Consider the following 17,347-nt stretch of genomic DNA (forward strand, 5'->3'; position numbering starts at 1 on the left):
ACGGGATATGAGATAGGGATATGAGGACAGGATATGGGGATAGCATATGGGTCGGGATAAAAGGTTGGGATATGAAGACAGGATGTGAGGTCAGGATATGAGGTCGGAATGTAAAGTCGGGATATGAAGACGGGATATGAGGACAGGATGTGAGGTCTGGATATGAGGTCGGGATGTAAAGTCGGGATATGAAGACGGGATATGAGGACAGGATGTGAGGTCTGGATATGAGGATGGGATGTGAGGATGGGATGTGAAGACGGGATGTGAGGATGGGATGTGAAGACGGGATGTGAGGACGGGATGTGAAGACGGGATATGAAGACGGGATGTGAAGATGGGATGTGATGACAGGATATGAGGACAAAAGCTTCCTCCTTTGTTGCTTCTACTCCCCCACAAGGATTAGGTAGGAAAAACTGTGCAACACCAGGTACTAAGCTAGTAATATAAATATTAATTAATAAACATAAAAAAATAAAATAATATACAATAATAAACACACTACCAACAAAACCCATCACCCGAGATTATAAACATTGCTGAAGAGGAACTTAACTGAAGATTTTCAGAAAGTAGAGAATAAGCAGTGTAGGTCTCTATCCAAAATATTTAAGAATTATGATGTGATTGTTAGTAAGGGTCCTCTTACATGTAAAGATAATTATTTTTAAAAACAAGTGCTGAACGACAATATAGCGAGTTGTTAACATCCAAAGGATACGTAATAATAATTACATTTTCTTTTGTTCTTAAATTTTTTTATATATATATCCCTTGTATTTCCTATTTCCTCTTTGTTTATGACTACCAGATGCCAATTAAAACGACAGTATAGTATGCCAGCAAATGATAATTTTTATGCCATCGTAAAAGATTTGATCAATGACAAACAAGCAAATTCTTCCCTAACATGTTTACACTGTACATAGATGAGGATTTTTTGTAGATATCAGTTTTTTTTTACATAACTGTGAAGTGTAAAAGGCACCTAAAGTAAATTTAGTGTTAGCATAATCAAAAAAGGACTTATTGTTTAAATCAAGTTTTTATGTTAACCATACTTTGTAAGAATTTTAAGTGGTGTTTTTTTTTTTCTAATTGTCCATTTTACTAACTGTTTTTTAAAATAATCCAGAAATCTTGCAATTTCCTTTTTGGCCACTAGGCAAAAAATTTAGCTGGGACTTCCTGTTTTGTACAGATACATTTACACACAATAGCTGTTGCTCACAGATCAGTACCCCCTCCCTGTAAATGATTTCTGAAAAGGTCAAAAAGAATGCCCAGTAACATTTCTAATTCATGGGATAACAGTTCCCACTGTTACCCTTGTCCATGGGTCCTGCTTTAAAAATGTATCTCTAAAAGCTGCCAAAAGCAGCTTAGCCTCTATAATAATGCAAAAAAAAAATGTTTTTAATTACAATCGGAAAATAGAAGCAGATTAGAAAAATAAAACATGTTTCAATGTCTTGCTCTAATAAAAAAAAAATCTAGGTGATACATTTTCCTTTAAAACATAACTGCCAGACATTATAAAAGTTTGTATTGCACTCTCAGTCCTGAAGACCGCTGTGACCATGGGTTATTAGTGACTCTTCAGCTGATCTGACTGATGTGCCTCATAGACTATAATGGTCTAATAATATAATGGTATTTTCTTTGTATTGAGGGAGTCAAGTGCGCTACCACTTTTTAATACATAATGATGTGAGGTAATATTGTACAAAAAATCTAATTTTTCTAATTTGGGGAGGTTTCTTTATAAGCTGTTCACCATGTGGTCAAACTAACATGTTATGTTGATATATATATATATATATATATATATATATATATATATATATATATACATTTTTCCCATTTTCTGACCCCAATAACTTTTTGATTCTTGTTTTGGATATGACGCGATCGCCCCCCCCCCCCCTCAAGGATTAATAGCTGGACCCAGTAATTAGCAGCAGACAGCAGCTACTGAAATCTGCTGGGGGTTGCTGGGTAAGGAGTGGACGTGAGTCCCTCTCTAGATCTGTCATGTGTAGCGAAGGGGTTAATTGTCGAAAGTTTAGCCTCGGGAACAAAAACAAACCGGTAGGTCCAAAACAGAGCTAAAGGAATATAAAGAAAATATAAAGAAAACACAGATAAAAAGGCAGTATCTGAGGTCCTGGTCATGACTCCTGAACTGTCTCCTCAATTATCTTAACAGTCTCTGAACCTGCTACAGACATTGATGCCTTATGGTTATCCACATCATTATTACATTTGCAGAACTTTAACTTTTTACTTTTTGTCTGGAAAACTAATAAGGAAGCATACATCTTCTATAGTGTGGCTACATAATACATAAACTAAAATAAATATTTTTAAAGGGAATCTATCAGCTCATTTTAAAGGGGTACACCACCCCTGGCATCTTATCCCCTATCCAAAGGATAGGGGATAAGATGTTAGATCGCCGCGGTCCCGCTGCTGGGGACCCCGGGGATCGCTGCTGCGGCACCCCGCCATCATTACTGCACAGAGCGAGTTTGCTCTGTGCGTAATGACGGGCTATACAGGGGCCGGAGCAGCGTGACGTCATGACATCACGGCCCGTCCCCTTAATTCAAATCTATGGCAGGGGGCGTGACGACCGCCACGCCCCCTCCCATAGACTTGTATTGACGGGGCGGGCTGTGACGTCATGAGAGGCGGAGCCATGACTTTGCGATGCTCCGGCCCCTGTATTGCCCGTCATTACGTGCAGAGCGATCTCGTTCTGTGCAGTAATGATAGCGGGGTGCTGCAGCAGCGGGACCCTGGCGATCTGACATCTTATCCCCTATCCTTTGGATAGGGGATAAGATGTCTAGAGGCGGAGTACCCCTTTAAAGGGGTACTCCGCTTCTCAGCGTTTGGAACAAACTGTTCCAATCGCTGGAGCCGGGAGCTCGTGATATCATAGTCCCGCCCCCTCAATGCAAGTCTATGGGAGGGGGCGTGACATCCATCACGACCCCTCCAATAGAGGGGGCTGGGCTATCGAGGGGGCATGGCTATGATGTCCCAAGCTCCCGGCTCCAGTGTTCGGAACAGTTTGTTCCAAATGCTGAGCAGCTGAGTACCCCTTCAAGCTTATGATCTGTTGATACTCTGACATAGACTATAGTACAAAAATCCATACCACTGCTGCCTGAGGAGGTGAAAGGATTAGTTATAAAAACAAAAACATTTTTCCATGTGATTAAAGGGTCATAGAATGATTTGTCTTCTGGCTTTACCCTCCATTCCATGTATGATTAATGTGCAGGGCTTAGCTGTAGGCACATCAATCATGCAGGGAGGGGTAAGCGAGGAGGCAAATGATGCCACAGCACTTCAGCAGCTCAGCCCCGCCTACTTGACACTTCCGCTGCATGGAAAAATAGTTTTTTTTATAACTAATCCTTAAAAAAAAAAATAACTTGGACAGCCGTTTTAATTTACTTACACCATACTATGATCTATATCTAAATATATATCTGACAGATTCCCTTCCTATAAATGCACATTGTTGAAATGACACGGCTAAGCAACTGTAAGTAATATCTAACAAAAAAAATTCTAATTGACACATTGGTCAGACAAGGAAAGCTTAACAAATCAATATTGGAATTTAAGTTATGATCAGATATTCCCTTTCTTCATGGAAAAGCAGCTCAGGGGGACTCCCATTAGTGCGGCTGTGTTCATTTCGGAATGTGTTGGTTTTATCTGTTATCATATGACAAATTACTGGCAATCTGAACGGAGCAATGACAGCGAAATCACTAAGGGGCAAGATAGATACATTTATGCACAGCCAGCAGCTGGCAACTATTAGAAACTACCCAGAAATAAAATGGCATAAAATCAAATGCTAACAGATTTGTAGATATGATTAAAGAGAGCGTCGTGTTGTAGACTGTCGAGGAGCCAAGTAGGTAGGTGGCTGTACTTTATTTGCCTAATCAGGCAATGTTTATATAGCAACAAATGTTTATGTTCAAGGACACTTGGCTGACAAGTAGCACAATATGATAATGAATCAATTGATCATTTCAGAACTCCATACACTGTAAATGATTTGCCTCAATTACAAAGTCATTTTACAAATCTTGTGACTTTGGGATGAAAGAATTCAGATTTTTTTTCTTTATCACTTTATTAATGGAGTGCGTTTTTTTGTTGTTGTTTTTTTTTCTCATTGGCGTAATCAGTTATTGGCAAAGGAGCCCACAGCCTTTCAGGTATTTTTTTAACCCCTTAAAGACAAAGCCAATTTTCCTTTTTGCGTTTTCATTTTCCTCTTCTCCCATTAAAAGGCATAACTCTTTTTTTTTCCACCTACAGACCCATATAAGGTCTTTTTTTTTTTCACGACCAATTGTACTTTGTAATGACGCCTTGAATTATACCATAAAATGTACAGCAGAAACAAAAACTATTATTTGTGGGCAGAAAATGATAAGAAAACTACAATTTTTTTTATTTTATTTTTTATTTGAGAGGTTTTACCACAGTGCACTTTATGGTACCAATGACATATTCTATATATTCTGTAGGTCAATGTGATTAAAGTGATACCCAATTTATATAGTTTTTCTATTACTGTACTTTTTTTTTAAACAAAATTAGTGCATAAAGTTGTCATTTTCTCACCCCTATAACTTTTTTTCCCCCATATAGGTATGAATCTATATGTATGAGGGCCCATTTTTCCTGCCATGATTTGTAGTTTTTATTGGAACTATTATTTTTTGGATGGAGCATTTTGATGTTTCTTTGTTAATTGTTTTCTGATGTGATTAAAAATCGGTATTTTGTTTACCGTGCAGGATTATACACAGTGAGATCGGTGATCAGTGATCCTGGCTAAGCCATGCTGCATCAGTGACAAACGGCAAATGGCAGCAGGAAAGAGGACCCTTCTCCACCATTTTAGTTTATCAAACCCCGTCATGAAGCTCCAATAAGCTTCACGGAGCTAACGGCATCCTTTAGTTTTCCTTTAAACACCATCATAGCCATTGATCACAGTGTCTAAAGGGTTAATAACGGCCAGCGGCAGGATGATAGTAGCTGACACTCATTGCTCTGAAGCGAGTGCAGCTGGAAAGTTACTTCATGCTCCAGGGCATACAGGAACGGCTTTGTGCATTAACCCCTTAACATCATAGAACGTAAATGTACGTCCTGGTGCCCTGGTACTTAATGCACCAGGAAGTACATTTATGTCCTGTACATGACGCGAGCACTGGATCGGGCCAACAGTCTGTAATTTTATATGGTCTTCATCTTCAGTTACATATTCAGTATGGTTGAAACAAAACACATGTCTACCAAGTTTAACCAAGGAGGTGAAGGGAAGGGGGGAAGAGGTGTGGGTGGATAAAGGGGAGAGGAGGGGATTTTATATTTCTGCATATGCATTATTGTTATTTAGTTCTAAGAATATATCTAAGCCTGTTTTGAATCCCTTAACTTTTGCTGGAATTTGCTGTTATTCCAGGTGAGCACCAATGCCTTTTAAAGTAGTTTTGTTAAAAACCCTGTCCTACGAGTCCATGTCAGTGAGCTCTTCACAAATGTTTACATTGGTAGGTAATGGGATTCCATTGGTATATTTGATAGTATCCCAAACACTTCTAGGTGTAGGGTTGAGTGCATTTATCTTGCAGCTTTTGATGAGAAGTATAAGTCTTTCCATGATATATGTCCTCCTTTTTGGTTCCATTTTTGACTTTGCTTGAAAAAACTGCATAAAAAAAAACCTTTATCCTCAATAAGCATTTCTCATGGTGAATGAAAAAGGATCAGGAACCTGTCTAGCAATAATATCCCAGTAGTGAATCGAATTTTTATCTATAGTAGGGAGGTCGGTACTCGTGATCGCGTGGTGCACGCAGACAATCCAATCCAAAAGCGAGTCAAAGAAATTTTGGCACTCACGTCTTTTCTTCTGAAATCCTTAATGTTTCATTCACACATGGAACAATTCACAGCACTGCTGTAACGCTGTTACTGCAGTGATGTGAATTGTTCCATGTGTGAATAGAACACTATGGATTTCAGAAGCAAAGACGTGAGTGCTGAGATTTCTTTGACACGCTAGTGAATTGAATTATTAACCTTCTAATAACACCAACTCTTTATATGCATATATTTTATCCACAGGCTGTTTTTTGTGCAATAAATGCTTTGACATACATGACAAAAATATTACTAACCGTTAGGGATCGACCGATATATCGATTTTTTAGGGCCGATACCGATAATCGGTGGAGGTTAGGGCCGATAGCCAATAACTTATACCGATATTCCGGTATAAGTTATAGGCTATTTATCCCCCCGCGACACCGCTGCAGATCATTGATTTAAAGCGGGCGCTTTAAATCAATGCACTGCAGTGGCTTTTGCGGTGCCATGGACCGCCGCCGCCGCCACCCGCTTCTCTCCCCCTACCTGTCAGGGTGGTCCGGGCCATCCATCCTCCCTGTAGTGTCCGGCGGCATTCCGGGTGGAGGGTGAACCGGTCCGGGCTATACTTCTTCTCCGGGGGTCCTCTTCTCCACTCCAGGCAGGCTCCGGCCTAGTAACGCAGCATAGACACCGCTGCGCAGTGACGCCCGTGCAAAGCGACGCACCTGACGTCACGGCGTAGCGGCGTCTATGCAGCGTACTAGGCCGGAGCCTGCCCGGAGTGGAGAAGAGGACCCCCGGAGAAGTACAGCCCGGACCGGTTCACCTTCCACCCGGAATGCCGCCGGACACTACACGAAGGATGGATGGCCCGGACCACCCCCATTATGGGTAAGTTTAATTTTATTTATTGACTCGGAGGGTGGGGGAGGGGCCCGACCGGTATAGCGGTATGGGCAAAAATCCATACCGTGGGAGAAAAAAAAACGGTATCCGGTTCATACCGATATACCGCCCAGCACTACGGTGGGGGGGTGCGACGCGGTGCGGTGGGTCGGGGGGCGGTCGCGGTGCAGCGGGTGGGGGTGGGGCGGTCGCGGTGCGGTGGGAGAGGTGCGGGGGGCGGGGCATTATCGGCAAGGTAATTGCCGATATCGATAATGCCCAAAATCGTGATTATCGGCCGATAATATCGCCCATACCGATAATCGGTTGATCCCTACTAACCGTAAGCCCAAAAAAAATTCAAAATAAATAGTTATGATAACCTTTTGTGAGAGTTTGCTTTTTTCCTAGTTATACCCCGTTCATATGATTGGGGGGGGGCATGTCAGGTTTTGTTCAATGACAAAATGAAATAGAGAAATCAAGAGCCTTTAGCATTGGATAGTTTGAGGCTGGAACATAATATCTGTTTTGCTGTCAAAGCAAACAGGATTGGCATATTAGGTTTTATGCTTCTATTAGATTAATGCTACATTTATTAGGTTTGTGAACTGATTGCAGTACATTAGAGACACAGAGGGAGACTCAGGGACTATGATATTCCTTTACAGCACATCTCATGCAAGTAAACTCGGTGTTCAGATTTCAGTTTAGTATTGTGTCTCTTAGTTTTTATTCTCCACACTTTTTTGTGTCACATAATAAGTTTTATAGGTACAGATCTGGTTCTAAGACCCCCCCCCCCCCCCCCACCCAGGTGTTGTAGGCAGCTCTACTTTCTTTTAAGGGTGATAAACATTATTCCCCCTCTTTTTTTAAATGGGAACCGTTCAAAGACATATCATTGTAAAAAGAGATGAGCCAGATAATTCCAAACAAACTGAATGTGTTCTGAATTTTCCAAACAATTGGATTGGTTCAATTGAGTATTTTTTTTTTCCAGATTTGTATTGGGAAAATCAGTACAGAAGTAGGGACTCCTGTTGGACACCACCAAGCAAATGTGCTGGGCCTCCCAGAGGAGCATACAGCAGTGCCACTCAGTAAGTACAGGAGCATGGACAATGGCCACCACTGTCAGTCACCTACGTACACTACTGCTCAATTCACAAGGGGCACTCTATTCTTGAAATCTCTAAATCGTGGGGATAACTGGTGATTGATTTAATGAGCCAATGCCTTTAAGGCCCCTTTCACACTACAGTTATGTTCCTGTATTCTGACACCTGTTATTCAGCAATAACGGGTCATGAAAAAATGAATGAAATAACTGAATACAACAGATGATAGCTGATGACTAAATTTGACGGAAATGATGTTAAAATAACGGACATGTGCCATCTGTTATCACCTGTTATAGTCCTTTATTTTATGTCCATTATTTTATTTCCATGTGATTCCTGGTTGTGATGCTGTACTGAGCATGCTTAGTAGCAATAACGGAACATAAAAAACTGACAATAACGGATGTCATTTGTGAACATCAGTCACTCATGGACTTCAATGTTAAAGTTTTAACATCCTTTATTTTTACTGTTATTTTTTTGACGGGACAAAGATTAGTGCATGCACCGTTATTTGCCCCATCAAAAATAACAGATGTGAGTCACAATGGGACATAACTGATGCTAAAGAAGGGTCAAAAAATCCCAGTGACATGAATAGGATTTTTTGACTGCCGTTTTATGGACTTTCTGACGGGAGTATATGACAGAGGTTTTTACAGGAGGATACTGATAGCGAGAAAGGAGCCTAAGTTATATTTTGTAAAGTCCTTGTGCATTCTTGTGTGTGTTGTGATCCTGTGGTGTACTGTGCCTTTAAGACTGTCCTTTAACTGCTTTTTGTACCATACTTAATGTCTGCAGCCATCAAGATTCTGTACCGCCGAGTATAAATCTAAGTAATCTCTTCTTATATCTGGTCTGTCATCTATTCTTAACCCCTTGCTGCAAATGGACGTTTATAAATATCCATAAGTGGCTCCCGAGGTATGATGCGCGCTCAGCAGATGAGAATGCATCATACCCAGTGGGTCCCGGTTGCTATAAGCAACCAGGAACCACGGCTGATGCCGGACATCACTGATCGGGCTGATGTACGGCATTAACTCTTTAGACGTGGCGATCAAAGTTGATCGACACGTCTAAAGTTAAAGTGAAAGCTTCCCGGAATCTCAGGCGGTAAAATCGTGATGTCCTGATTAGCTAGAACGCAAAAGGAGGGTGCCTTACCTGCCTCCTGCATCCTGCACGTCCGATTGGCGATTGATTTCTCCAAGCCTGAAATCCAGGCTTGAGCAATCAACCGCCGACAACACTGATCAATGCATTGCAATGCAAAGGCAGTGATCAATGTATTGAATGAATGTATTGCATGTTATAGTCCCCTATGGCGGCTATAACATTGCAAAAAAAAGTGAAAAAAAAGTTATATAACCCTTTCCCTAATAAAAGTTTGAATCACCCCCCTTTTCCCATAAAAAATAGAACTGTAAATAAAAATAAATATAAACATATGTGGTATCGCCACGTGCAGAAATGTCCGAACTATAAAAAATATATAGTTAATTAAACCGCACGGTCAATGGCGTACGTGCAGAAAATTCCAAAGTCCAAAATAGCGTACTTTTGGTCACTCTTTATACCATAAAAAAAATGTATAAGTGATCAAAAAGTCAGATCAAAGCAAAAATGGTACCGATAAAAACTTCAGATCACGGCACAAAAAATTAGCCCTCATACTGGCCCGTACGCAGAAAAATAAAAAAGTTATAGGGGTCAGAAGAGGACAATTTTAAACGTATAAAATTTCCTGCATGTAGTTAGGATTTTTTTCAGAAGTAAAACAAAATCCAACCTATATAAGTAGGGTATCATTTTAATCGTGTGGACCTACAGAATACATATAATGTGTCATTTTTACCGAAAAATTTACTGTGTAGAAACGGAAGCCCCCAAAAGTTACAAAAATTGCATTTTTTTCTTCCATTTTGTCCCACAATGATTTTTATTTCCGTTTCTTCATAGATTTTTAGGTGACTGATGTCATTATAAAGTAGAATTGGTGGCGCAAAAAATAAGCCATCGTATGGATTATTAGGTGCAAAATTGAAAGGGTTATGATTTTTAAAAGGTAAGAAGGAAAAAACTAAAGTGCAAAAATGAAAAATCACCAAAGAGGGAAGGGGTTAAAATGAAAATCTGCAACCACCTCTTACATTCACGGATTCACCTATTTTTGTTTAGAGAGGTAAAAGTCTCAGATCTGAACACTTCTGATACATCTGTATTGTATAAAATATGTTTCCTAAAACTCCAGGTTCACACTAAGGTTGAGAAAAAGCTTTATGGGGTATTTTTACCTATCTATGAATTGTTGTTAGAAGTTGCTGTGGGTTGCTGTGGGTGTTGCTAAAAACTCTGACTCCATAAAAAAAATAAAAATCTTAATCCAAAGAAAGATAGGAGTTGAGAGAGCTAAAAATACATTTATCTTTAGCCTTTACTGCATTTTTACTGACACTGAACAGGTTTCTGAATTCTGTCTTTAAAAATAAAATAAAAAACACAGGTTGCTTTTCATCTGAACTGAATTATTATTATTTTTTATTCTTTCTATATGATTTTCAAGTGAAAAGGAAAAACAAAAACAAATAGTCTCATTATTTATTGTGCTAACACAGGCCAAAATCTTGGGGACGAGAGGAGGGGCATTATAAACTTATTTAATAAACATTACAAAATAGACATTCAGACGATCCAATAGGGGGTAAAACAAATGCCATATGGTATACTGTTGTAGAAACATTTTAAAGGTATAAAACTAAAATCTGATGAAAAATAATAAAGCGTACCTGTCAGATCCAACAAAAAACATTTTTTAAATATATCACTCAGTACCTAATCCTGATCATATACATCTAATTTTTATGTGTCTAGCACCTTTATTTATTTTTTTATTACACTTTTAATTTAGCTGACTAGTCTGAATTCCTCTCAAAGGGAGGGGGCGTTGCCTCACTGTGCAGGGCTCCGCCCCCTCCCTCAGTATGCTGTCTGCTCACATCTCCCCTAGCATTAGCAAAATTACAACTCCCAGCTTGTCCTCACTGACAGTAGCGGGACACAAGCTGACAGTGGGAGGGATTTTCCTCCAGCTGCGAGCTCTGCGCTCACAGCTGTCAATCGAGGAAGTGTGTCCATGACATAGGTGATGATGCATGGACACAGCAGGACTAGTATGTGTCCAAGCAGGCGGGGGGGGGGGGCGTCTGTTTTTTGACTGGCTTTTTCTGTATGAAATACTGAAAATTTTCTAATGAACGCAATTGCTAAATCTATTGGTTTTGCTTGTTTTACAACATATCAAATGTTTTTGTATCTGACAGTGCCCATTTAAAGTCATCCCTTCACTATGGAAACATCACCGAGAGCCAGGTCCAGGTTATACAAACAATTTTCGTTGGTATTAGTTGTGACATATCATCGGCTTTTACATCCCCATCTAACAACAATAAAGATTATCACTGCATCAGGCTAGAGCCTTAAAGGGGAAAAAAAAATGTTTTCAAATCTGGTGCCAGAAAGTTATACAGATTTGTATGTTACTTCTATTTAAAAATCTTAATCCTCCCAGTAATTATCAGCTGCTGTATGCTCCAGAGGAAGTTGTGTAGTTCTTTCCAGTCTGACAACAGTGCTCTCTGCTGCCACCTCCGTGTCTGTGTCAGGAACTGTCTCTAGCAGAAGAGGTTTGCTATCGGGATTTGCTCCTTCTCTGGACAGTTCCTGACATGGACAGAAGTGTCAGCAGAGAGCACTGTGGTCACACTAGAAATAACTACACAACTACTTCTGTTGTATACAGCGGCTGATAAGTATTGGAAGGATAAAGATTTCGAAATAAAAGTAATTTACAAATATCTATAAGTTGCTGGCCCCAGTAAAAAATTTTTTTTCCTCCAGGGTACCCCTTTAAGGAATTGACCAGGGGTGGAGTACCCCTTTAAAGATTCTGGACAGCAATGTTCCTTAAACTGTGTTGTCATGATGTGACTTATCTATAACTGTATCTGAGGAGATCTATACAGTATTTTGGCTGCCATTGTGCAATCATGGAATGATAAGGAATGTTCAGTATGAAGTCAGGAGCTGAGGCACAATGCACATTCTTATAAATGATCTTGAAATTGAGGTCCTGGGACCTTTTTGGTATCAAAACTTATTAGTAGATTTAGTAGTGTCTCCAGCTGTTGAAAAACTACAACTTCCAGCATGCCTGGACAGCTTTACTGAGGACAAGAAGTGCTCTGTTAACTGAGGAAAAGAAAGGTCCTGTACACTGAGGACAAGCAGGGCTCTGTTCACTGAGGACAATCAGGGCTCTGTACACAGAGGACAAGCAGGGCTCTGTACTCTGAGGACAAGCAGGGCTCTATTCACTGAGGACAATCAGGGCTCTGTACACTGAGGACAAGCAGGGCTCTGTACACTGAGGACAAACAGGGCTCTGTACACTGAGGACAAGCAGGGCTCTGTACACTGAGGACAAGCATGGCTCTGTACACTGAAGACAAGCAGTGCTCTGTACACTGAGGAAAACCAGGGCTCTGTACACTGAGGACAAGCAGGGCTTTGTACACTGAGGACAAGCAGGGCTTTGTACACTGAGGACAAGCAGGGCTCTGCATACTGAGGACAAGTAGGGCTCTTTACACTGAGGACAAGCAGGGCTCTGTGCACTGAGGACAAGCAGGGCTCTGTATACTGAGGACAAGCAGGGTTCTGTATACTGAGGACAAGCAGGGTTCTGTACACTGGGGACAAGCATGGCTCTGTACACTGAAGACAAGCAGGGCTCTGTACACTGAGAACAAGCAGGGCTCTGTACACTGAGGACAAGCAGGGCTCTGTACACTGAGGACAAACAGAGCTCTGTGCAATAAGACTCTGTGAAATACCCCCGGCTTACACAGCAGGCTTACTGACAATTCAGGAGCCTGCACAGAGCCCTGCTTGTCCCCACCTCACTTCCTGTATTTTGTCCCAGCCGAGACACACATACAAAAGCTGCCAGTACAAGACAGCATTTTTTTTACTCAAAAATGTACACATTTTTAAAACAATGTATATTACAAATATACATATAATATTATCTGCATTATATACAAAGTTTTTTCAAATGACAGGTACACTTTAAATAATAGTGTCGTGAGATAATGCTGTGTAAAGCAAAGCATGGGCATTGAGAGAATGAATGAATCTTGGCATGGAATTGGTTAACCCACAAGTCATTTATTTACTGTAGCCCATCTATCACACCAACTACTGTGAAATAAAAATCACGCTCACCATGACTGATACATGTAGTACATGGAGCTGCTCATCGAGTTCTTGCACCGGCTCATGCACAGTTGGGGGAGTACTAAATGAAGTGTACTCCCTCATGCGTAGAGACACATGAAAGTAAAGCGTCCCATTTTCCAGCCACTTCTGGGTCCAGTGTACGAGCGAAATGTCTTCATCAATGCCAGACATCTCTGAAAATATGAGAGAATAAATCTATAAATAAAACGACATCAAAACAGTATAAAACATCCCAAAAACAGATCATGTAACTAACTATAGTACAAGTACTAAGTGTGTGTCATATAATTTACGGCAATACATATAAACAGTATTAGTGTCTGACACCTATACATATGCCTAGCTTTTATAACCACATAAGAATAAGGTCTGTAAATAGAATATCTAAGGAAGCTTGCTCAGCACGCCAATAATAGGGCTCACTTTGTATACTGAATAGTAATGTGAGATCCAGTATTCAAATATTTGAGACTAAACATGTAACATTTTGGTCTTATATTTGGACCTTTCTTAAACAATCAGTTGATAGAACAATAATGCAAAGAATCTATATCCATAAAGCATTCACAGTAAAGAAAAGAAAAAGCACATTCGATCTACATGTGTAGGTATACAAAGTGATACAAACAGTAATACCCTCAGATAAACAGTACAAAAGGATTATAGTCTTATTTCTATTAAGTTATGATAGTCTAAAGCATTTACTTTTCTGAAAGAGTATTATGCAGATCAATATATATATATAACATAATGTCCAATGTGATAATCCCAACAGATATGGAAAATCAATGTATATCTACTTATGTATATTGACTTGTCGAATCGGTCAGAGTTATAACACACTGCTATCTCTATTATCACAATAGAGTAGTGTTATACTACAGAATGAGTGTCTATGGATTGCCATAGCAATAAGATTGTTATTCTTCTCTATATTAGTATACAGCTACATATGTAGACTGAACTTCATCCCCTGATTGTTTGAAAAAGGTCCAAATGAAAGACCGAAATGTTGCATGTTAAATGTGCACTGTCAGAAATAAAAAAAAAACCTTTTTGTATGTTGTACATCTTGGCAAAACATGAACCTTTATAATATAGTTTATAAAAAATAAAATTATCAAATTTTTCTCTTTATAGAAATCGTGGCTTATAAAAAAAAAAGGCCACTAGGGGTCCCCATATCCTCCATAACATAATCCTGTCTGGCTGCAGCATCATCTTTGTCCCAGCTGAAGCACAGACCGGGACAAAGCCAGTAAGTGAGGGTGGGACTAGCACTCCTCTGTGTTCACTCCTGTCTTATTAGACTCCAGTCTGAAAACAGAGAGAAGGAGGTTACAGAGCAGCTTGCGGTAATTAGATGAAGAGACACAGCACAGCACAGCAATCTCAGGGAGGAAATGAATGCATGTTAACTGAGGACGGGCTCAAAGCTTGCCTCGGACATTTCCCATCCTGAGCAGTGGATGTGAGAATGAGTGAGCAGCAGATCAAAGGGATCTGTGAGACAAATACAGGAGCTAAACTCAAAAAAGACATGTAACGAATCCGCATGACCTAGTTAGTAACATACATAGGCATTATTTCTTTCTGTCATATGACAAGTAAGCTTTAAGTACGCTTCAACACAGGCAGCAAGGTCATTTCTGCACACCTTAGACTAAAGTCAGCCGAACCCATCAACTTCATTAGGCTCAGCTGACTGACAAAAGGTAGGTGGCCTCACCACTTTTTTCAGACAAATGTTGGTGGAGTGAAGTGTCAGACATGTTGGATTATAACCACCTGGCCATATTGTTCTGTGAGAGGTAAGCTACCGCCAGAGCTGTCTGGCTGTGGCCTACCCCTCCTCATTGAGGAAATATGACAGTTAGGCTGTGCTGAACGATTATTAGTATGGGCAGGTCGGGAGCAATAGCTGTGTGCTGAACAAATTAAGTGTATGGCCACCATAAAATACTAGTAGCATAAGGTGGATGTTTTGAGACAGAATCAAAACATTAATGCAAAAACCTTAGTTCTAAAAGAACAAACATTTGTTTCATAAGATGAAAGCGCCCAGAATAACATCGGACTAAGCCTCTTTATATTCCTCGTCTTCTTATTTTGTTTAGGTGATTGTCACATTGATATAAATGTTTGTTAGTCGTGATTAATATGTACAGATGGTTAGACTTTTAATGTATCACCCCTTGGATCTCTTCCAGGCACGCCGCTTGCATATTTTGAAGCCTCTATTATTATCTTTTATCTGTGTATCACTACCATATTTCCCATTGCTCTACAGGAAGGTCTACAGATTGAACGCAATAGCGATAAGACGGCAGGAACGCGTATTGAAGCGGTTGAGATGTTTCATCTAACAGATTACAATAAAAAAGTAAAAGACAATGACGTGTGTATATCAGCAAGGATGAGAGTTGTTGCGGATAACAATTTTGTGGAAAGGAGATGGCTCATTAAAGGGGAACTCCGGTATAGAATATTTCACCCCCTATCCACATGATCGGGCATAAGTGTCTCATTGTGGGGGGTTGGGGGAGAGTCGGATGGGTCAAACCACTGGGACCCCTGATATCTCTGTGCCCCAGCTCTCTCCATGCACGGAGTTACCTCCACTCTGTGCACAGATTTCTGTCGATCACAGCAAATGTTGGATTATAACCACCCAGCCAAATTGTTCTGTGAGAGGTAAGCTACCGCCAGAGCTTTCCTCCGCACTGTGCACGGATTTCTGAAGACCACAGCATGAAGTGGTGGCCAAAACACCCCCTCCATGACTCTATGGGAGAGAGAGCCAGAGATACAGTGTTTGTGTATAAGATGCTCTGCACCGGAGTTCCCCTTCAAAACGGTGCTCCGCCCCTAGACATTTTATCCCCTATCCTTTGGGGGGGTCATGGTGGTCCGCCGCTGGGGACCCCCACGATCTTCCTGCTGCAACCAGCTTCGTTTAGAGCATAGGGTGCAGCGCCAGAGGTTCGTCACGTCAGGGTCATGCCGCCTTGATGTAAGTCTATGGGAGGCGGCATGACGGTCTAACGCCCCCTCCCATAGACTTGCAGTGAGGGGGCGTGGCCATGATGTCACAAGCTTCCGCCCTATATTTGGATAGGGGATAAGATGTCTAGGAGCGGAGTACCCCTTTAAGATGTTCATTACAGAACTGTAGGCGCCAGGTAAGACATCATTTAATGAGGAGACCAAATGTATAAAGCAGTGTTTTCCAAACACTGTCCTGGGATGCTGGGAGTTGCAGTTTTGCAACAGCTGGAGGCAGACTGTTTGGAAACCCCTGATGTAAAGCATTGTGTTCTGCTGCATCAGTGTTGAAAAGAAACCTCACTGCAGATGGACTATGGCAGCATAAGCATAATAAAATAATAAAAACAGCTTTAGAATTGTCTACAAATCGATAGGAACTAGGCAGGCTCAATAACAATAATTTCTTCATAACGCATTTTAAGTTTGGCATCAAGGGAGTAAGTACCCTCCAGCTCTCCTGACACGTCGGTTCTGGTAAATGTTTGCTTCACCGTATCATAACAATTTAGCATTGTGCCATTCCTCTGCTATTCCTCCTGGAAATAAAAGAATAAATGGACAACTGGTTGCTCCTCCCCCTGTTGTGGATGGGCATAAAGACCTCTTATTTAAAATTATTTATTTTGCCTTGCCAACACCTATGAATAAAACCTTTTATTGTTACTTGTTTTTTTTATACTATCTCAGTTACTTAAAATTTTCTGATTCCATTTTATGAAATTTTTTAGGGAATTACCCAGTAATAAAGTTTTTTTTTTATTTATATTTTTTTTTTCCCCTCTCCAAACAGGGTGGGTGTTTGTTTTCTATTATTATTCATTGATTTTGTATTTTTTGTCTTTTTTTTTATCTATGAAAAAAAAAAAATATATATTTTTTTTTTTACTTTTTACGTTGTTTTTATTGGTACTATTTTTCTGATCAGACCAAAAAAACAAAACAGCTGGCGATTTTTTTTTTAAGGAGTTCACTGTGTCGAATAAACAGTGTGATATTTTAATAGACCTGGTGTAATTTCAAAGTTTGGACAATTTTTCTTACATAGGATAAATAGGAGAAAG

At 40.3% G+C, this 17,347-nt stretch overlaps 1 protein-coding gene across 3 annotated transcripts in view; it reads right to left on the minus strand.

Moving 5' to 3' along the window:
- Nucleotides 1-17,347, minus strand: part of ASTN2 (astrotactin 2) — a 759,531-nt gene that overhangs the window by 626,195 nt on the left and 115,989 nt on the right. For all 3 annotated transcript variants that reach the window (XR_008847822.1, XM_056539747.1, XM_056539746.1), the window contains exon 2: nt 13,224-13,411. Coding sequence is in view for 2 of the 3 variants with exons in the window: in XM_056539747.1 (XP_056395722.1) it covers nt 13,224-13,411 (188 nt within the window). In the remaining variant the exon portion in view is untranslated. The remainder of the gene's footprint in view (nt 1-13,223; nt 13,412-17,347) is intronic.

The sequence above is a fragment of the Hyla sarda genome, chromosome 9 (genome assembly GCF_029499605.1).
Source record: "Hyla sarda isolate aHylSar1 chromosome 9, aHylSar1.hap1, whole genome shotgun sequence".
In the NCBI taxonomy this organism is placed as follows: Eukaryota; Metazoa; Chordata; class Amphibia; order Anura; family Hylidae; genus Hyla; species Hyla sarda.